Consider the following 20,789-nt stretch of genomic DNA (forward strand, 5'->3'; position numbering starts at 1 on the left):
TTAGTACCCATATGGTTTCCCAGCGCGTGCAAGGTGAGGACTTTAACCACTACGCTATCGCGCCAGGCCTTGTCTTAGGTTTCTAATGTTATGTCCATTCCTTCTTGCCCTACAGGAATTCATAGTTCCTATTCCCTGCACCCATCAACCTCTAAGCATATTGTCCCTCTTGAAGAAAAAGGATTATTGCCCACAATACACTGAACTAAGACCCCCCCAAAAAAAATCAGAAAATGATGTCAGTTCCCAGAGCAGTGAGTTAATTGTCTCTTGGTTTGTTTTTAAGATTCATTCATCTACTTGAGAAAGAGAGGCCTAAAAGAGAAATAGAGAAAGAACTTCTGTCTGCTGAGTTACTTCCAAAATGGCCACAGCAAGCCAGGGCCAGAACCTTCATTCTGGTTCCCCCTCTAGATGTCAGAAACCCACATACTTGGGCCATCTTCACTGCCTTCCCAGGCACATTAGCAGGAACAGAGCAGCCAGGACTCAAACTGGAACACTGATTTGGGGTGCCTACCTTGTAAGCAGCAGCTCAACTTACTGCACCACTGTCCCCAACAGTATTGACTGATTTTTGTTTGTTTGTTTTTTAAGATTCATTTTATTTTTGTGTTGGAGGTAGATCTACAGAAAGAAGGAAAGACAAAGAGAAAAAAAAAAAGACAAAGATATTCCATTTACTGGTTCACTCCCCAAATGGCCATAATGGCTGGAGCTAAGTTGATCCAGAGCCAGGAGCTTCTTCCGGGTCTCCCATGCAGGTGCAGGGTCCCATTGCTTTGGGCCATCCTCCACTGCCTTTGCAGGCCACAAGCAGGGAGCTGGAAGGGAAATGGAGCAGCTGGGAATTAACGCAGACCGATATTGGATCCTGGTGTTCTCAAGGCAAGGATTCAGCCACTAGGCAATCATACTGGGCCCACACACAGCCATTTATGTACACATACAGTGGCTATAATGATGTATTAACACTGCATTCATTTCGGTTCTGTTAAGGCAATTTAGGATACTTTCAATACTGTGGAGTTATCAGGAATCCCTTGTGGCACCAGGCCATGAATCCCAGACCCAAACTATCCCCACCACCCATTCTTTCATTTCTGCTGAACAGGGGACCTGTAGCAGAGGTAAGAGACTAAAGATAGGGAGCCAGCACTGTGCAGTTAAGCCTCTACCTGTGACACCCACATCCCATATGGGTACCTGTTCAAGACTCAGCTGCTCCACTTCTAGTCCAGCTCTCTGCTAAAGTGGCTGGCAAAACAACAGAATGGCCTGAGTGCTAGGGCCTCTTCACCCACATAGGAGGCTCAGAAGAAGCTTCAGGCTCCTGGGTTCAGCCTGGCTCAGCCCTGGCCATTCGGGCCATTTGGGGAGTGAAGCAGTGGATGGAAGATCTCTTTCTATCTCTCCCTCCTCTTCACTCTGTAACTCGAATTCAAGTAAATTTTTTTTTAATTCTAAAAATATTTTTTTAAAAAAGACTGAAAATAGTGGGAAGTATTATAGCACTTGGGACAGTAGCTTTCAAAAAATTAACTCTTAGAGCAAATGGTAAGCCCAAGAGAATTCAGGCCTGGTGGTAACTACATTTTAGGAATAGTAAGTGAAGGGCTTCTCAATGCTTGGTAGAACCTGTTCCTTGCTCTTGTTCTTAAATAGTCTCATTATGTTTACAATATAGAGGGTTTGTTTTTAGTTAAGTTAGATTCATACTGTAAATTATGTCTCATGATACTTACAATATTTTTATTAACCTAGATTGTCATATACTAGTTCTAAAGTCTATATGTTATGCTCATAGTCTAATTGTTTAATGATTGTGAATCAATTGAAATGGCTTTAAAAACTGAGTGCAAGAATGGATGTTTGTCTAGCAGTCAAGATGCCTGAATTCTGTATCAGAGTGTCTAGGTTTGAGCCCTGGTTCCCACTCCCAGCTTCCTGCCAGTACAGGAGGGCTCCCGCAGCTGAGTCTCTGCCTTGGATCGAGTTCCCAGCTCCCCAGTTTGGCCTGGCCCAGCTCAACCACTGTGTCTCTCTGCTTCTCAAATTGTTTTACTTTTTAAAAAATGAGCACAAACAAAATTTCTGTTTGTGCTCAAACAGTACAAGTAGGAATATCTTATTAACATCTACTGTATTTATCTTAGAAGTCATCTTCTCCATGGGTACTGTTCAGTACTTTTTCTGTATTCACAGGGTTATGTAGTCATCACTAGTTCTGTAAAACTTAAGGATATCTGAAATAGAACTTATTGCACTGTGGAAAAACTAGTTGTAAATAAGATAACTAGGTTGAAAAGATAGCTAACGATCTCATTTTTTCTATTCTGGCATTCTATCTCTTGTACTTTGGGGGAAATCCTTTAAGGGTCTTTGAGTAGATACCGTTTTAAAATCTTATCTTAAAAGATGTCTACTTTTAAATGTGAAATTAAAAGTAGACAGTGACAATTCTAAGTATTTAAAGTATTACTTGATTCTGTTTTTCAAGTACTTTATGCCATCTTGTTTGGTTGTTGATATCAAGTCTCTCCCTTTTGCTTAGAAAGTGCTTGGACTAATTGTAGTGTTTTTGCCATCAGCTTCACAAGATAATGCAGCTGGCAGTGGTGGTAGCAGAAGTGCTCGAGAACGGCTCCTCCGCTTTGGTCTGCTTGGAAGAAGGCTGGGACATCACTGCACAAGTAAACTATTTCACATTTTTTTAACACAGTCCTATACTTGTATTTCAATTTGATTGTTTTTTAAGTTCTTCTGAAAATCAATCTTTTGCCAAATGACTGTTTATGAACAGAGACGACCTGTGTTAAAACACCCACCTGGTATGCATCAGAGAAGCTATGTGCTAGGAGCTGTGGTTCCAAGCACCAGGCTCCTACACTCAGATATGCAGTACACGCTTTCATTTGGAGCCCTTGACCCACAGCGCAGGTCATAGACTGTCCTTGCCTGGCTTTTTTCAGTCCTTTTCCTGGCAGTTTGTAAGCTCTTCTACTCGCTTTAAAGAAATGTATGAGCACAGATTGCAGTCAGACATCAGTCTGCCAAAATATAAAGTAGATCTTAACAGATCCTCTGACCTCATCAATTAATCTGGGAAAAAAGGTGACCGTCAGTAAACTGGTCAGTTAAGGTTTAAAATCTTATTCCCCTGCAAGAAAACATGTAGCCAGTAACTACATGGAAATAATAAATTTTGAGTTTCATTTTTATGGGAAAGTTTGTAAAATTCATTTCATTGGCCATTCTGGAGCATGTAATGGACAAGCTTCTTGGCAGTTAACTGCTTGTAATTAACTAGCATCAAAAAGCAGTATTTTTGCCTCAGCCTGCAGGACTTTTTCATGATTGAAATTAGTGTTGTATCCATCTGCTTATGTTCTAGGTGACATCCTTGACTCAAGTGCTCAGTGATCCCTTTTACAGAACACTCGAAGGCTTCCGGATGTTGGTTGAAAAGGACTGGCTCTCCTTTGGTCACAAATTCAGTCAGCGGAGCAACTTGACCCTCAACTGTCAGGGGAGTGGTTTTGCTCCAATCTTCCTACAGTTCTTAGACTGTGTACATCAGGTAAGTACTGCAAGTTTTAAATTGATTCTATATAAATAGCAGAAAATTATTTATTAAGCCTTGCAGATCTGTACCTGCCACCTTCCTATGTGCTGGAATACTAGCAGTAGACCTCTCAGAATGGAGGGAACAAGTTAGTTTTTGAAACTAGGACCACTGAGCTGGCTAACAAGCATCCCTCAAGTGAGGATATCAGTACTCTAAATTCCCTTCCACAAAGAGAAAATGGGGCCTTGGTCTCCATGAAGGTTAGGATAAAAGTAGAACAGCAGAAACCTCTAGGTGGGCCGAGCCTGAAATCTAAATGTGACCCGCCTGGTATGGCAGGGCCTTAGCTTGGGCATAGGAACAGAGAAATCACCAGAGGCCAGAGGCTCAGGTATCTAATCCAGTGTGAGCCAAGGAGGCTGGGGGAGATGTCAGTGCCCTCCATTCCTCATTCCTTACAGGTACAGCAATTACGGACCTCTTGCAGGGGCCTGCCTCAGGTTTGGACTTGAGCATTAGATGGCTCCTGGTTTGCAAGCTGAGGCTAAACCGGCCTAAGAAAAGCAGCTTACCCTTTCAGCCTTGTTCATCTGTATCACAACTCCAGGGGTAGATGGATGGGTTCTGGCATGTCAGACTTGTTTATGGAAACAGTGGGCCTCTGAAACACATTGGCTTTTAGAAGGAAAAGTAGAAATAATTACAGGACTAAACTTGGAACTGGATCTTCTAGGAGACTAAGTTGCACTGTGGTTGTTTTCTTTTTATTCTGTTAATCATTTTTAAGTAACAGCTTTATTGAAGTGTGATTTATATTTCAACTTATAAGTATAAAATACAATAATTTTTTAGTATATTCATAGAGTTGTATCATAGTTGCACAATTTTAGAGTATTTTACCATCCAAACCTTTAGCTATGGCTTTCCATACCCTGACTTCCCGCTGTGCCCAGCACACACTCCACAGGCTGATTTGGATTGCACCAATTTGTTTAAGAAGTACCTATTGGATCATTGTATTATATCTGTCCAAGAAACATTTGAAGAATCTGGGGACAAGGGTATGCTGTTACTTTGCAGAAAATTATACATTAGTTTTCTGATCTTATTTAGATTCCTCTTGGCTAATGAAGGAGAAATCTAGAGACCATTCTGTTTCTGACGAAATAGAACGCTTACTCGAGACCAAAGAAGGAAAGTGTCTCTCGTCACTTCTGTCTTCAAAAGAGCATGAGCTCTTCATGAAAGCACTTCTTTCTTATGCTTGCCAAATGCACCTTGCTATTTCCTGCCTCCATATACCACCCCCACAAACAATAATTATGAACATGTGTTGAGTACTATGTGTCAGGCACTGCAAGGAGCACTGTATACATTGTTTCACTTCATGCTTATAAGTAGTCTTTCAAACTTCTGACCCCTGTCATTTGTATTACTAATAAGTCATGTGCAAGCTTCTGTGGTAGCATCAGGAACACTGGAGTAGTATATTTAAGCTGATTTCTGGGAAGCCAGGACTATATCATGTTAGTCGTTATATCCATTGTATCATAACAATCTCTAGAACAAAAGAAATCTTCAAAAAGCTCACAGAAAATGCTTACTATGAAAAACCCATGCAAGGATGGAATTCCCTGCTCCAAAACAAACTTAACCCTATTTGTTTATTTGAGGGCTGTTGGGACACAGTACCCATCTGCTGCTTCACAGCTCAAATGCCGCAAAGGCTAGAGGGTCGGCCAGCTAGGAACTTAACTCAGGTCTCCCACATGGGTGGCAGGAACTCACCTACTGGAACCATCACTGCTGCCTGCTAGGATCTTTGTCAGGAAACTGGAATTGGCAGAGGAGCCTGGACTCAACCAGGCACTCCAATATGGACTGTTGAGCATCCCAACTGGTGGCTAGTCACTAAGCCAGTTGCTCATCCCAGTTTATCCTCAAATAATAAACATTCAGTAAACAGGTATGATCCAATAATAACTGGGAATGTAACAATGTAGTCAATGCCTTGTCAAATTCCCTTTGTAATACTGAGAAGGCTCAGGCCCAACCCAAGGACTCAGCGGCTAAATCCTCACCTTGCAAACACCAGGATCCCACATGGGTGCCAGTTCATGTACTGGCAGCTGTACTTCCCATCCAGCTCCCTGCTTTTGGCCTCGGGGAGGGAGCACAGTGGAGGATGGCTCAAGAGCCTTGGGATCCTGCACCTGCATGAGAGAAGAAGCTCCTGGCTTTGGAACAGCTCAGCTCCAGCTGTTGCAGCTACTTGGGGAGTGAACCAGCAGACAGATTTTTTCCTGTTTCTCCTTCTCTAAATCTGCCCTTCCAATGAAAATAAATAAATCTTTTTAAAAAGATTTTTAAAGAGAGAGAAGAGACAGAAAGATCTGTCCGATGATTCACTCCCCAAGTGAGCGCAACAGCTAGTGCTGTCCAATCTGAAGCCAGGAGTCAGGAGCTCTTCTGGGTCTCCCACGCAGGTGCAGAGTCCCAAGGCTTTGGGCCATCCTCGACTACTTTCCCAGGCCACAAGCAGGGAGTTCAATGGGAAGCAGGGCTGCCAGGATTAGAACCAGTGCCCATATGGGATCCCGACGCGTTCAAATTGAGGACTTTAGGCGCTAAGCCACCATGCCAGGCCCTAAACATAAATAAATCTTAAAAAAAATAAAAAGTGGGGGAGGGGGCCCAGCGTGGTAGCCTAATGGCTAAAGTTCTCACCTCGCATACACTAGAATCCCATATGGGCACCAGTTCTAATCACAGTGGCCTCATTTTCTATTCTGCCCCCTGCTTGTGGCCTGGAAAATAGTCAAAGACGGCCCCAGAGTCTTGGAACCCTGCACCTGTGTGGGAGACTTGGAAGAGGCTCCTGGCTCCTGGTTTCGGATCAGTGCAGCACTGGCCATTATGGCCACTTGGGGAGTGAATCAGTGGACAGAAGATATTCCTCTTTGTCTCTCCTCCTCTCTGTATATCTGACTTTCCAATAAAAAAAAAATAAGTAAATCTTTAAGAAAAAAAAAAGCTGTTTTCAGTGGAGGCATATTAAGGTCACATACCTCATTTTGTTTGTGCTTCTTTCTTTTAAGACTTATTTTATTTTCCCTAAAAGATTTTTTGTAATATTTTTTAAAGATTTTAAAAAAATAAATATTGAAAAACGATTTATTTGAGAGAGATCTTCATTTGCTAGTTCACTCTCCAAATAGCTACAAGGGCCAGGATTGTGCCAGGCACAAGCCAGGAGCTTTGCCCAGATCTCCCATTGGGTGTAGGAGCCCAAGGCCTTGGGCCACTTTCTGCTGCTTTCCCAGGCACAGTAGCAGGAAGCAGGATTGAAAGTGGAGCAGTAGTTTTTACCCTTTACACTATTAACACATTACTACATGTCACAATTCAATTGCATAGTACAGAAAGCAGTTTTCTTTAGGATCTGTGACATTTAGAAAAAACATGTCAATTTAATTTAATGTTAAAATCTCAATCCCTAAATTGAACTATTTGTAATTAAGCTAAAGGGAACATACAATCAGAATTGTATCTCCCAGTTAAATCTGATCCTCAGACATAATTCCATTGAGAAGAATGGCAGTTGGATCCATCTGACTTTTTGATAAAAATAAAATAAATCTTTAAAAAAAAAAGTCAGATATACAGAGAAGAGGAAAGACAGAAAGGAAGATCTTCCAAGTGATGATTCACTCACCAAGTGAGCACAACGGCCGGTGCTGTACCGATCCGAAGCCAGCAGCCAGGAACTTCCTCCAGGTCTCCCACATGGGTGCAGGGTTCCAAGGCTTTGGGCCGTCCTCAACTGCTTTCCCAGGCCACAAGCAGGGAGCTGGATGGGAAGTGGAGCTGCTGGGATTAGAACCGGCACCCATATGGGATCCTGGTGCAATCAAGGCGAGGACTTTAGCTGCTAGATCACCGCACCGTGCCCCATCTGACTTTTTTAAAATATCAAACCAGAATTCATGTTGGCTCTTTTCGTTACAATAATCTTTAAAAATATATTTAAGATCAGCACAGGGTATAGCAGGGTAATATTCCACCTGTGGTGCTGGTATCCCATATGGGCACTGGTTTATGTGCTTTCTGCTCAGTCCGGTGCCCTACTGATGGCCTGGGAAAGCAGCAGCAGATGGCCCAAGGCTTTTGGCTCCTGTGCCTAGATGGAGATCTGGAAGAAACTCCACACTGTCAGCTTCAGATTGGCCCTGCTCTGGCCATTGCAGCCATTTGTGGAATGAACCAACAGATGGAAGTTCTTTCCTCTCTGATTCTTTCAAGTAAAATAAATAAATCTTTTTAAAAATTCTTTGAGAGAGAGAGATCTTCTATGTACTGGTTTATTCTCCCATGCCAAGAACTGGGATGGTTCAAAGCCAGGAGCCAGGAGCTTCTTCCATGTCTCCCAGATGAATGCAGAAGTCCAGGCACTTTTGGTCATTTTCTGCTGCTTTCCAGGCCCGTTAGCAGTGAGGTGGAACTGAGGTGGAGCAGCCAGGACTAGAACCAGCACCCGTGAGATGCTACCACTAGAGGCAGTGACTTTACGTAACTGCTGTGCCACAGCACCAGCCCCCACCCAAAAATTTTTTTACTGAGCCTTCTAAAATGACATTCAGAGGCATACAGAAACTGTATGCCTAAAACTATATCCTAAAACCAACATATTTTTATTTCTGCTGAATAGAATTTTATGACTTCCTTTATTATACATCATATTGTGATAAATGTGTCAAATTTCACAAGGTCTGTTAGAGTTTGAAAATAAGGAAACTTGACTTCTACATCCACAAAGGAGAGGCTAAAATCCCACCCAGAAACTTCCGCCCAGAAATCATGCCAGTAGGGGAAAGAGACTTCCATCAGCAGCTGGTACTGGAGTACCTGGATAACACCTGTGTGGAGACGGCAGAAACGACTTTGCTCGTATCCGTCACAGAAATGTGCTTAAAGATCTCTAGGGCCAAAGTTCTTCAAACAACATAAATGCTGCCACACGAGTTCTGGGATGTAAGGAGAGGGAGAAGGATAAAATTAAAATAAGGAAAAATGCAATAATTGGTTTTCCTTCTCAAGTTTCTAAATGATGCTAGATAGTTCAATCCTAACGTATAACACTGTTTGAAGTAGTTCTCAGTGTCTGTAGAAGAAATAATTACAAATAAGGAAGTGTTCAGGGATGTAAAAGGAAGTAAGCCTCAAACTGGAAAAATGTCAACAACCATAGGCCGTAAAATCATCTGCTTGATGCAAAAGGCAAAACCAAGTCAAACTCAGTTTCTCCTACTGTGCACTGGCAACCCAGACCATTTCTGTGGCCCCACACAGGCACACAGGCAAGCAACTGACTGCTCTGTAATTCGAATAAGTTCTGACACTGTCTGTCTAGAGATGATGTCAAATCTCACAGGTTGAGAATCAGTCTCCAATACTGCCACCCCACCCTGCCTTTAGATATCAGTTGCAAGCCCCAGGGTGTTGTACCTGTGTTTCCAATTGCCAGACTATTTATTGGGATTCCTACAATCATATCTTCAGGTTTAGTTAATTTGCTTAGACAGCTCACAGAACTCAAGGAACCTCTTGCCCACACGTAGCAATATTAGAAACTATACAAAGAGATCCCTAGGGCCAGGGAAGGGAAAGGGATTTGGCCCTTCCTTGCTCTTTCGCAGTGTGCCACCCACCAGGACCCATCACCTGGTAAGTCATCTGGAAGTTCTCCAAACCCTGGCCTTGGGGATTTTTTTTTCATTGCACACACAGCATGATAACTAATAATTTGAGTAGGGAAACCCAGTAAGGCCAGATTCTTCAGCCTTATTTCCTCTCAGGAATGTACAGGATGCCAGCTCAACTCAGGGTCTTTATGAGCTACAAGTTAGGTCAGAGAAAGACTGGGAAGATTACGGTTGCCATGACTACTTTAGGGAAGAGAAACTCATGTTTTTGCAGCCTGCCTTGGAGAGGGGGCTATAAGCCATGAACTATAAACCATAAACAATATATAAAAATATACATGTAATATCACAGATATAAAATGCATTACCTACAATAGCAAATACCTCCCCCCCCCCCCCCCAAATAAAACCTACGTAAAGAGATACTCCCAAGGGGCAGGCACTCAGCCACCAGTTAGTACACCCAATCAGGACCAATGTTGTGGCCCAAGAACCCACCAAGGACAGATGATGGCTCAAGGACTGGAATCCCTCTCAATCATGTGGGATACTTATATGGAGTCCCCTGGCTTCAGCCTAGCTGTTGCTGTCTTTTGAAGAATGAATCAATCAATGGAAAATATTCATTCATTATCTTTCTCTCTTTCAAGTAAATATCTCTTGTGAAGAAAAAAAGAGAGATGCCTAAATCCCACAGGCTTTGACACCTGTCTCTGGACTCCTGGTCCCAGCTTCCTATAAATGGAGTTCCTAGGAGATAACAGTGATGACTCAAGTAACTGAGTTCTCATTCCCCCCAGAGAAGACCTGAATGGAGTTCCCAAATTCTGGCTTTCATCTCACCCTGGCCATAGTTTGAGGAGTAAACCAGCAGACAGAGGCTCACTCTGTCTCAAACAATTTTTAAATAGACTTTAAAAACAAAAAGCTGGGCCGGGCAACACGGTGGCCTAGCAGCTAAAGTCCTCACCTTGAATGCACCAGGATCCCATATGAGTGCCGGTTCTAATCCCAGCAGCTCCACTTCCCATCTAGCTCCTTGCTTGTGGCCTGGGAAAGCAGTTGAGTATGGCCCAAAGCCTTGGAACCCTGCACCCATGTGGGAGACCTGGAGGAAGTTCCTGGCTGCTGGTTTCGGATCGGTGCAGCACTGGCTGTTGCGCTCACTTGGTGAGTGAATCATTGGATGGAAGATCTTTCTGTCTCTTCCTCTGTATATCTGGCTTTCCAATAAAAATAAATCTTTTTAAATTAATTTTAAAAAGGAAAAGCTTATGTAATTCTTAAAATACCCACAGAAGGCAAGCAAACAAAAAACAAAAAAAAGAAAATGAAATGCCAGCCTTGGCGTCAGCATTATTACATAGTGAGTTAAGCCACCGCCTGCAAAACCAGCATCTTATAACAACACTGGTTGATAGGCCAGCTGCTCCACTTCCAATCCAGCTCCCTGCTAATGGTGTGAGAAAGCAGCAGCAGATGACCAGGTATATGGGCCTTGCCTGGACACAGCTGTCCTTTCTCCCAGCTTCAGCCTGTCTTAGCCCTGCTGTCACAGCCATCTGAGGGAGGGAATCATCTCTTCTCTCCCCTCCCTCTTTCAAATAAACAAATCTTAATAATGGCAAGCTTAAGCCCTAACATTGTCAATAGTTATATTCAATGTAACTACAGTAAATATATCATGGTCTAACTCTATGCAGTTTATAAGGACTTCATACCTAAGTGCTGTTCAAAGCACCTTTGTAATAGTCAACTCTGGAGGTGGGGGTTATGTTCTGCAATAGGAGAATAGCTAAATAAACTGCTGTTTCCATACAGTGGACTACTGCTCAACAGTAAAAAAGAAAAATTGAACTATGATACAACTTCAATAGATCTCATGTACATTATTTTGAATTGAAGGAGAAAAGTAATCTCAGAGGGTCACTTAGTGTTTGATTCCACTTACATAACATTTTAAAAAGGATGGTATCACAGAGATGAGAGAGTTCTGGGTTGCCAGCGTTTGATGTAGTGGAGAGGAATGGGTGTGACTATAAAGGTTAGCTTGAAAAATAACCCCAGTGTCCATCAACTGGTGAACAGATAAACAGCTTCTGATATATGATGGACTACTAAGCAAGAAAAATATGAGATGTTAGTATGCAGCTCATACCATATCAATTCATTAGTATGGAAAAAAGGCACAACTGTAGCGCTAAAAGCAGATTTGTAGTTCTTTGGGTTCTAGGGTTAGAGGAGAAAATTGACCACAAAGGATCCAACAAAGTAGACTCAAGGTACTGTTTAGTATCTTGACTGTGACAGCAATCACTTGGCTGCATACAGTGCCAAAAGTAATCAAACTGCATGCTTAAAATAAGAGAATTTTGTTATAGATAAATCATACTTCAGTAAACCAGAGTATATTCATTCATTAGAAAAATCCAACATCTTAATACATTGAAGTCAAGGAAAAAGAAAATAGCATCTATCTGGTCTCTCCAGAGAAGAATTTGTCAAATCTGGTTCCCAGAGAATACTTGTAAGCCTGGCTTCCTGCTTTCTGGGAGCAGAGCAGGAAAATAGGTCTGGGGAAAGTCCATTTCAGTAGGCAGCCTTGTAGTTTTTTCCATGCTATTTCAGTCTCAAGTCTTATCACTAACTAGCTGTGCCTGGTATGCCCAAGTCAGAACTTATCAACTTTGTTTTGTCCAGAAAATAGACCTCTAATCATGTGACCGCACAGAGTAGGAAAGGCCATTGTCCCAGTAGACTTGCAGCTAGTCCCCATTTCACCCCTCTCTTCCTCAGTACTTGGACCTCTGTGTCCTGGGACTTCTGGACATACAGGGCAAGTAGTTGCTTTTTTAAAGTTTTCTTCCAGCATCATCTCAGTATAGTGTTGTATCCAAGTGAGCCAATACAGAGGAGCACTACACACTATAAGATTTCAAAGTCCTTTCTTGCCAGCAGTAGAAAGTGGACTCAGACTCCAAAGACCTCTTGACCCCAAACTATAGAACAGGTTTCTAAGGCCAAAACCACAAACCAAGGGGTTTCTGGGAAACTGAGCTAATACACTGAGATAATGCAGAATTATCTTAGGGATGCAAAGTTACTAAGCACTATCTTTGCAAACCTTTGTTGCTGTACTTTTGTTGAATGAAGAAAAACTCGTTTTTCTTCTGACTGTATTTTACCAGCCTGGCCGGGGGTTTGAGCCTTCTTGCCAAACAGGATGCAGTTCCTTTTGGCTGGATTACACCCGCACAGATTGGCCTGGGGTGGTTTGGGATGGTTACTTCACCTAAGATGGAGCCCAGCTCAGTCTGGAGCCCCTCATGCCAGGCCTGTTATTTCATTAGCTTCCCATCTTCTATCATTTACTGCTGCTCTCCCTCCAGTTGTCAGTTTTTTGTGTATGTGCCGGTAATGTGTTCTTTCCACTTGTTTGTGTCTGAAATAAGTGGAAAGAACACATTTTACACTTTTAAGTTTTTAGTGCTCATTACAGAGATAAGATACCCACGTGAGACCTGTTAGAATGGAGAACTTAGGGGGTGGTGGATGACAGATGTGTCCATAGTAGGGTGGGGCATGCTGCTCCTGTTGTCAGACCACACTGTGTACATTGTGCAGTGGTTGGGAGGAATGGGATGACGATGAACTCTCGATACCAGCTCAGGAGTGAAGGGGTGTCAGAATATCTGAGGGGTGTTAACTTGAGTGGTCATTGTATTAGAGGTAACGTAGTCTATCTGTCTCCCCACAGTTGCTCCCCATTGTGCTCTGTGTATGTTCTAAGGCCTGTTGGCTGTCTGAGTCTGCCTTAGAGTGTCCACGCAGCTGGGGGCTTTCTGTAGAACTTGGCCTCAAGTGTTTTGCCACTTACTTTTATTTCAACCCTTTAAAGTGTTACTTGAGATCTTCTGTTACATTCGAGCAGCTGGTTGGTTGTCTTGTCTTTCATGTGCCTCTGCGTATGTTCTTCATTCATTCTTGGAGTCAGCAATGGTAATGTTTTGGAACATGTGCTCTGCAATCAAACCACACATCCATGGAATGTTTCCCGAGATTAGGCATCCTGTCAGTCTAAGGTGCTAATGCAATTCATGGGACCCATCAATGACCAAATCACCCTACCCAGCTTGTCTCTAGCCCCAGTTCACACACTCCTCAGCAGCAGATGCCATAGCCTGATCCAGATCACCACCTGCTCTATATCCAATACATGTTTGCAAGTATGTCTGCCTGGTTGGAGAGCCCCTCCACAACCCCTACCAGGCTTACCCCTAGCCTCAGTTCCTGCAAACACCACTGGGTGCAGTGGTTTGACCTGGCCTGCCTCCAGCCCCAGCTCTCACACACGCTGGTAGGTACAGTGACACAGTTTAGGTTAGGCTATTCTGCAGACTCAATTCTCATGAGCAGCAACAGGTGCAGTGGCCTGGCCCACCCCCAGCCTCAACCCTCACATGAAACCATGGATGCAGCAGCCCAACCAAACACTTAGGCTCACTGGCAGGTGCCTTGATCTGGTCAAGGCAACCCACCAGAATCCCCACGAAGCTAGCCTCCAGACCTGTCTGCATAGCAGCAGGTGCTGTGACCTGGTCTGCCTACACCCAGACCCGGCAGTAATTGCCCATCTTCAAAAATTGGCTTGATTTTACCTCCCGTTATCTCTCCCATTTTCCTCACTTCCTTTGTTGTTTTGTTTTTTGTTTTATCTCAAGAATATCTTTCCTTTAATGGGAAAAAGATTGAGAGACTGAGTTTGTGTATCTTAATGCGGCTTAAGTAAAATATGTGTATACTAAAAATATACTAAGCAACATTGTTCAGCCCCACAGTTCTATATAACTAAATATTATAGTCAGCAAAAGAATCTACTCAACAACCAATAAGAGATGGGAGAGTTTTACACAAGACAACCTGTTCTTACAGATGGAGACATCACTGTATTTCTATTATAGTGTTCTTGGACTTTAATACTATAATACTTATATTTCACTGTGGAGTAAAAGGGATGTAGTCTAGAATGTTCTGTGATTACCTCTTTGGTAATATGAATAAAGTAGTTTAACATAAAATTAGATATGTTACATTCCTGTTACCTTTAAAATACATACATTGTGAAAGTTTTTCATTAAGTTATTTAATTTAGAATAAACATTTTAAAAATACTTGCATTGCACAAGGTACTTAAGCTACAAGCTATATAAGAGAACTTGAGATAAAAATTTAATTTCTACTAGAGTTAAAATTCGAATGTCCTCTATATACAAGTTGGTTCTAAAATCAGTAACAGAAATTGACTTTCAGTGAAACCTACATTATTTATACATGAATCTATATTAACTATAGAAAGTATTATCTTTAGGATCTGAAGAACCCATTAGTATGATTTAAAATCTAAATGTACCACATTACAACTTTTAATTAAAATAATTTTTTCACATACATAATAATTTGCACACAGATTATGGTGAAGCAAATATATGACCTTAATTGCAGTATTTAAAGGAAGCTTGGCTGCAATAGGTATCAACTTTGGTGAAGCAAATTATTCTGTGCTATAAAGGAATTCTTTCTTTATTCAAAACCAGAGAGGTCTGAGAAGACTCCAGTTAGCAAGTAGTGCTGCTAACTCTTGCTGACTTAATTACAAGGTAGTGTTTCATCATCTCCTGCTTACTTCGTTGGGGCATTTAAAAAATGCCTTCTTTGAATGCCTTTTGAGTGAACACTAGTGCTTTATGATTCTGGCTTTTAATTCAGATTAGTGCTGCCCTCAGTCTCCCAGGAACACAAACAGAGCCAGGCTCAACAACGTTTAAAAAGTATGTCCAAAATTACACAGCAGCAAGCAAAACTTTCTGGGATAGAATGTGTTCTCTAACTATTAACCATTTCTAACATGCTGAATGCCAAAAGGCAGTCCATGGACGTATGTCTGGGCTTGTCCATTAATACTAATAAAGTTACAAAGAAAACAGATGAGGCACTGATCTTAAATTAGAACTGTCTCATCAAATAAAAAGCCATTGTTTATGCCAGTATATCCAGGTGTCAGATGAATTATAAATGCTAGATCACTGTTTCATAATAACAACATCTGGCAGATTTTGTTACTTTTGAAAGAAATTGGCTTAGTTAGAATGATATCATAACAGGATGCTTCCTTTTCTTAAAAAAATTAAACTAAAATCAGAAGGTAATACATCCAAAATACGAAAATGCGTACCATATGAATGAAACATGAAGTATAAGGAAACAATCTTTATTTCAGAATTAGAGTAAATCTTCAAGGGCATTTAGTAATATCCATTACTTTCTACCTTGAGAGAAGTAACAGCTTTGACTCTTTTGTAAGTTTATTCAAACTGTACATTGATTCCCTCTGGCGTAGCTTTGTGATGTGGTTCTCCTTGAGGTTACCATAAGCCAGCATCTTGCTGAATCCTATTCCAAAGAGAAAAGCTATTTGCCTTTTAAAGATGGGCACCACATTTGGAAATAGAGGTGTCAGCATTTCAGCTTGTCCAACACTAGCAGGTTGCTCTAAGAGTGTTCCACTAACAATGAGCAAAATAGTCACAGATGATGGATTCCTGGTACATACAAGTTTCCAGTATTTGCCTACTCCCAGTTCAGCTAATACTGGCTCAAAAAAAGTTACATAATCCAGGCTGTTTTACAACAAAACAGTTTTGCCTTAAGGCTTTTAATATTTAAGCTCATAATATAGAAGGATTTCAAAAGCTTATGTAAAGTGAATAGCACTGTAAAAAGCAATAGTTAATGTTTGCCAAATCTTAATGTGTGTAATAACAATAAAAGCTACTTTTCTACAGTGTCCAACTATACTACAATTGTTCACATGTTTATACCATTATATACAATGTCTCTTGCACTCAATATTTTTAATTCCTGAAGGCAAAATCAAGTTTTAAATTATCTTATTCCCAAAATGTTGAGCTCCCTGAAATTTGAGTCATAGCTTATTTTATGGGCCTCTAAATTTTACAAAGAGCTTAATGGCACATGAACAAAAAATAAGACCCTATAAATTCATGTTTTTCCAAATTCCATTTTAAAATCCCTTCCTATAAATACATGAAGCTGCCAGGTTTCACTCCACAATGGAAAACAAAGCCAAAATGCCTTTCACTCTAGTCTTTTAAATATATATTTTTTTAATGTTCAAGATAAATACAGAATTATTTTGAACAACTAGATACATATAACTGAAAGAGGTCTCAAAGTCCATCTATTGTCATGGATAGAGCTATCTTCATAATAGAATTTACTGACTCAGGTAGTTGTCATGTTCTGACATAAAAGGGATAAGTTTATTTGAAGCATGCTTATTAGGTTCCCCAAATCTTGCTATCAACAATAAAGAAAAACAATAGCTTTTGGTTTCATTAGTTAAGATCAGTAAAGTGATTATCAAGAAAAAATGACACAAAATACCAATTTAGAAATGAGAACTATAACATCACTACAGAGCCAACAGATTAAAGGAATATTATGAGCAACTTGATGCCAATAAACAGATTCCTTGAATGACACAAGCTCCATAACCTGAATAAGCCTATATATCTCCTTAAGAAATTGCAATGTTCAGAATCTTTCTACGTCAGTCATAGATAGTGCCACTGGCATATACTGTTGGCCATTTAAGGAGGAAATAATCATAATCCTACGTAAAATTTTGCTTTACAATGGAAGAAAACACTTTCCAACCAATCCATAAGCATTGCCTGACAGTAAAAAAAAAATCCTTCGAGGTCTCAGATATATTCATATTTCTAAACAAAATTTTAGTGAATCAAACCCAACAGTATTTAAGGAGGATAATATACCGTGGTTAACAGTTTACCCCAGGAAATATAGCATTGGTTTCACATTTGGAATCAATGTAACTTACCACATTCAGAAACTAAAAGAAAGTAAGTCATGTAATTATCTCATTAGTTGCAGAAAAGAAGCATGTGACAAAATACTTCTGCAATTTCTACTGCTTATAACAACTCTTAGGCAACTAGGAATACAAGAGAGCTTTCTCCACCTATGAGTCACCACTGCTGTTTTTTAAATCTACCGTTTATATCATACTCAGTAGTGAAAGACTAAATGCTTTCCCCTGGAATCAGAAACAAGGTAATCAGGCCTATTCCATCACTTCTACTCAACATTGTACTAAAAAGGGTCCTAGCCTTTGAATCAGATAAGAAAATAGTGGGAATAAACAACATCCATACTGGAAAGAAAGTAAAAGTGGCTTCATTCATGACCCACACAATTTTATATATAATCTACAAAAAAAAAGCTACTAAATAAGTATAACAATACTGTAGAATACATAGTCAGTATACACATTTCCACCTACTAGAAAGCTGAAAATTTTTAAATTAACTCCACTTAGGTCATATCAGAAAACATGGAATAATAAAGTAAATCAGAGATAATGGGTCCAACAGTTAGAGTATTAGCCCTATGTTCATATTCCACTTCACTATGCCTGGATTTGACCCTGGGATCTGCTCCCAACTCTAGTTTCCTGCTATTGCGGACGCTGGGAGGCAACAGTGATGACTCAAGTGACTGTGGGTTTTTGTCCTACATTTGGGAGCCCTGGAGTAAGTCCCTGGTTCTTAGCTTTGGTTCCAGCCAGGAAATATAGTGGGGTGGGCACCTGGAGAGTGAACCAACAGATGAGCATTCTGTTTCTGTCTTTTCTAGATTTTCTCAGGAATGTTTGATACTTAAGTAAATCCAGATAGATCTGTTGTTCATGGGTCAGAAGATTCAGTAATTTCAAAATGCCATTCCTCCACAGGAAGATTCAAGATTCAGTGCAATCCCAATCCGGATTCTCAGGGAGTTATTTTGTATGAAATGGCAAATTGTAAATTCCCAATGAAAATACAGAGAACCTAAAATAGCCAAAACAATTGTAAAAAATTAAATAAAATCTGAGGACCAGTACTATGTGATTTCAAATCTTTTCGAACTATTATAGTCAAATCAGTGTGAAGATAGTAGTAAAAACAAAATAGACTGATGGGGCCTGGCAGTGAATGGCCTAGTGGCAAAAGTCCTCGCCTTGAGGGCTCCAGGATCTCACATGGGTGCCGGTTCTATTCCCAGCTGCTCCACTTCCCATCCAGCTCCCTGCTTGTGGCCTGGAAGGCAGTCGAGAAGGGCCCAGTGCTTTGGGATTCTGCACCCGTGTGGGAGACCTGGAAAAAACTCCTGGCTGCTGGCTTCAGATTGGCACAGCACTGGACATTACGCTCACTAGGGGAGTGAATCATCGGATGGGAGATCTTCCTCTGTCTCTCCTCCTCTCTATATATCTGACTTTATAATAAAAATAAATCTTTTTTAAAAATAAACTGATGGTACAGTATCCAAAAATAGGCCCACAGTATACTGTATGGAAATTGATTGTAACAAAGATACAAAAGTATCTGACAAAAAATTATTTTTTCAAATAGTGCCAAAAAACAACTGTTTCTACATAGAAGAAAAAGTGCTTAAGAATGAATGAACTCAAGTATAAACCGTTCCTATTACCAATCGAAATTAGCTCAGAAATACTGTAAGACTTCTAGGAGAAAACCTACAAATAAATCCTTGCAACCTTGGATTAAGCAAAGAAATCTCAGATTCAACACCAAAAGCATGACTTAGAACAATTGAATAATTGATAAAGTAGACTGTCAACATTTGAAAATGTATGTCTTTCAAAAAACTGCTCTTAATATAAAGTTCCAGTAAACATGAGCTTATCTATAGTGACTAAAAGGGAAAGAGATTTCAGTCAATTCTTACGTTATGTAATACCCAGCCCCAATGTGGTGTCTAGTACTAGTCACCTCAACTTTCGTGTTGATCATTTCTCCCTACTGAAGAAATTCTCGCCTGCTTGTTACTGACTATTGCTGAAGAGTTTAAAAACAAAAGCAAAATCCAAATTGCTGTGCATCTTGCATTCTACTTCCAGTAGACCTGATCAGTCATTAATCCTGTTTTGAGGACAGAATTGTCCCCCAAGCAGCTGCCGCTGTGGTTCCCACACATAAGGATGTTCACACGGGCCCCCAAGCACTCACACCTTTGCTCAGCACCAGTTCCATTTCCAGCAGGATGGGTGCCAGAAGCCATGGAAAAGTGTTTAAGCTTTCCACCATAATCAAAGAGGGTACGGTTTGTGGCAGCCCAGTCACTCAATACACAGGGCTGTGAAAGCTTTTTTTCTACTTGTAGGGCAGTTTTGCCTTTAGTCCTGGCATATAATCTCCTTGAAATGCCTGTAAGTTCAATCTAAGGTTATATTTTTTTCCACTATGCTTTATCCCAGAAGTAGGTGTTCAAGATTATTTTTTCCAAACCTGTTAAATATCAGAATAATCGGGGGGAAAGAAACAGGGATATGTGACATAAATGGTTTCTTTGCAGACTAGTCATTGAGTTAATAAAGGTTTTTTTTTTCTTTAAGTTTTTTTTTTTTTTTGGAAAGTCAGATATACAGAGAGGAGGAGAGACAGAGAGGAAGATCTCCCATCCGATGATTCACTCCCCTAGTGAGCGTAATGGCCAATGCTATGCCGATCCGAAGCCAGGAGCCTCTTCTGGGTCTCCCGCATGGGTGCAGGGTCCCAAAGCCTTGGGCCCTTCTCGACTGCTTTCCCAGGCCACAAGCAGGGAGCTGGATGGGAAGTGGAGCAGCTGGGATTAGAACCGGCACCCATATTGGATCCCGGAGCGTTCAAGGTAAGGACTTTAGCCACTAGGCCACGCCGCCGGGCCCAATAAAGGTTTTTAAAAGTCTTTTTTAAGACTTGTCATGGGGCAGCTCCCATGACTTTCCAGTAAATAAATCTTTTAAAAAAAAAAAAGATTTGTCATGGAAGTGCCCTTCCCTTGGAAACAGTGAACCAAGCTTCTGTGTGGCTGCTGAAGGTTTATTCTGATTGTTCTTGAAGCCCACCCAGCCTAAGCACATTGCAGTTCTTTCCTGCCAAGACTCTCACATGGCAGGGACCCCAGGTTGTGCTCAGTTGGTCTACGCCCTTCTGTCCTGTACCTGCCATATGAGTCACCTGTCTTCATCATGTGCACACTGGCTCACTGGGGTGGTGCTGTTGGTTCCAGTCCAGGGACTTGGACTAGACAACCCAAGGATATTAAAGTACAGGTTGAAGGAAAACTTGACATCTGTGCAATGCTGAAGAAAGCACAAGGAACACCAGAGAGCTGGGCTAGTGGAACTTCAAACCTAGGGCCATTTCTGGTTTGCATATGCTTGTTTTATTTTAACTAAATATGTCACATACTTAGTCTTCATAATTAGTTGCTTGTATGCCTTAATCACAGGAAACCTGTGGTATTTAATCCCTTCACAGATGAGAAAATTCATCCTCAGTACAAGTGCTTGCCCCTAAGGACAGCACACTGACAGCACACTGCCTAGCTGCTCAAAACCATGTCAGTGTGCAGGCCTGCTGTCCAAGAGTCAA

General features: G+C 41.1%; 1 protein-coding gene across 3 annotated transcripts in view; it reads left to right on the forward strand.

Moving 5' to 3' along the window:
• SBF2 (SET binding factor 2) overlaps positions 1-20,789 on the forward strand; it is a 382,316-nt gene that overhangs the window by 346,409 nt on the left and 15,118 nt on the right. For all 3 annotated transcript variants that reach the window (XM_040989139.1, XM_040989140.1, XM_040989142.1), the window contains 2 exons: positions 2,592-2,693; positions 3,395-3,580. In XM_040989139.1, the coding sequence (XP_040845073.1) occupies positions 2,592-2,693; positions 3,395-3,580 (288 nt within the window). The remainder of the gene's footprint in view (positions 1-2,591; positions 2,694-3,394; positions 3,581-20,789) is intronic.

Source organism: Ochotona curzoniae, unplaced genomic scaffold (genome assembly GCF_017591425.1).
Source record: "Ochotona curzoniae isolate NIBS_2020 unplaced genomic scaffold, NIBS_Ocur_1.0 contig_517, whole genome shotgun sequence".
Lineage (NCBI taxonomy): Eukaryota > Metazoa > Chordata > Mammalia > Lagomorpha > Ochotonidae > Ochotona > Ochotona curzoniae.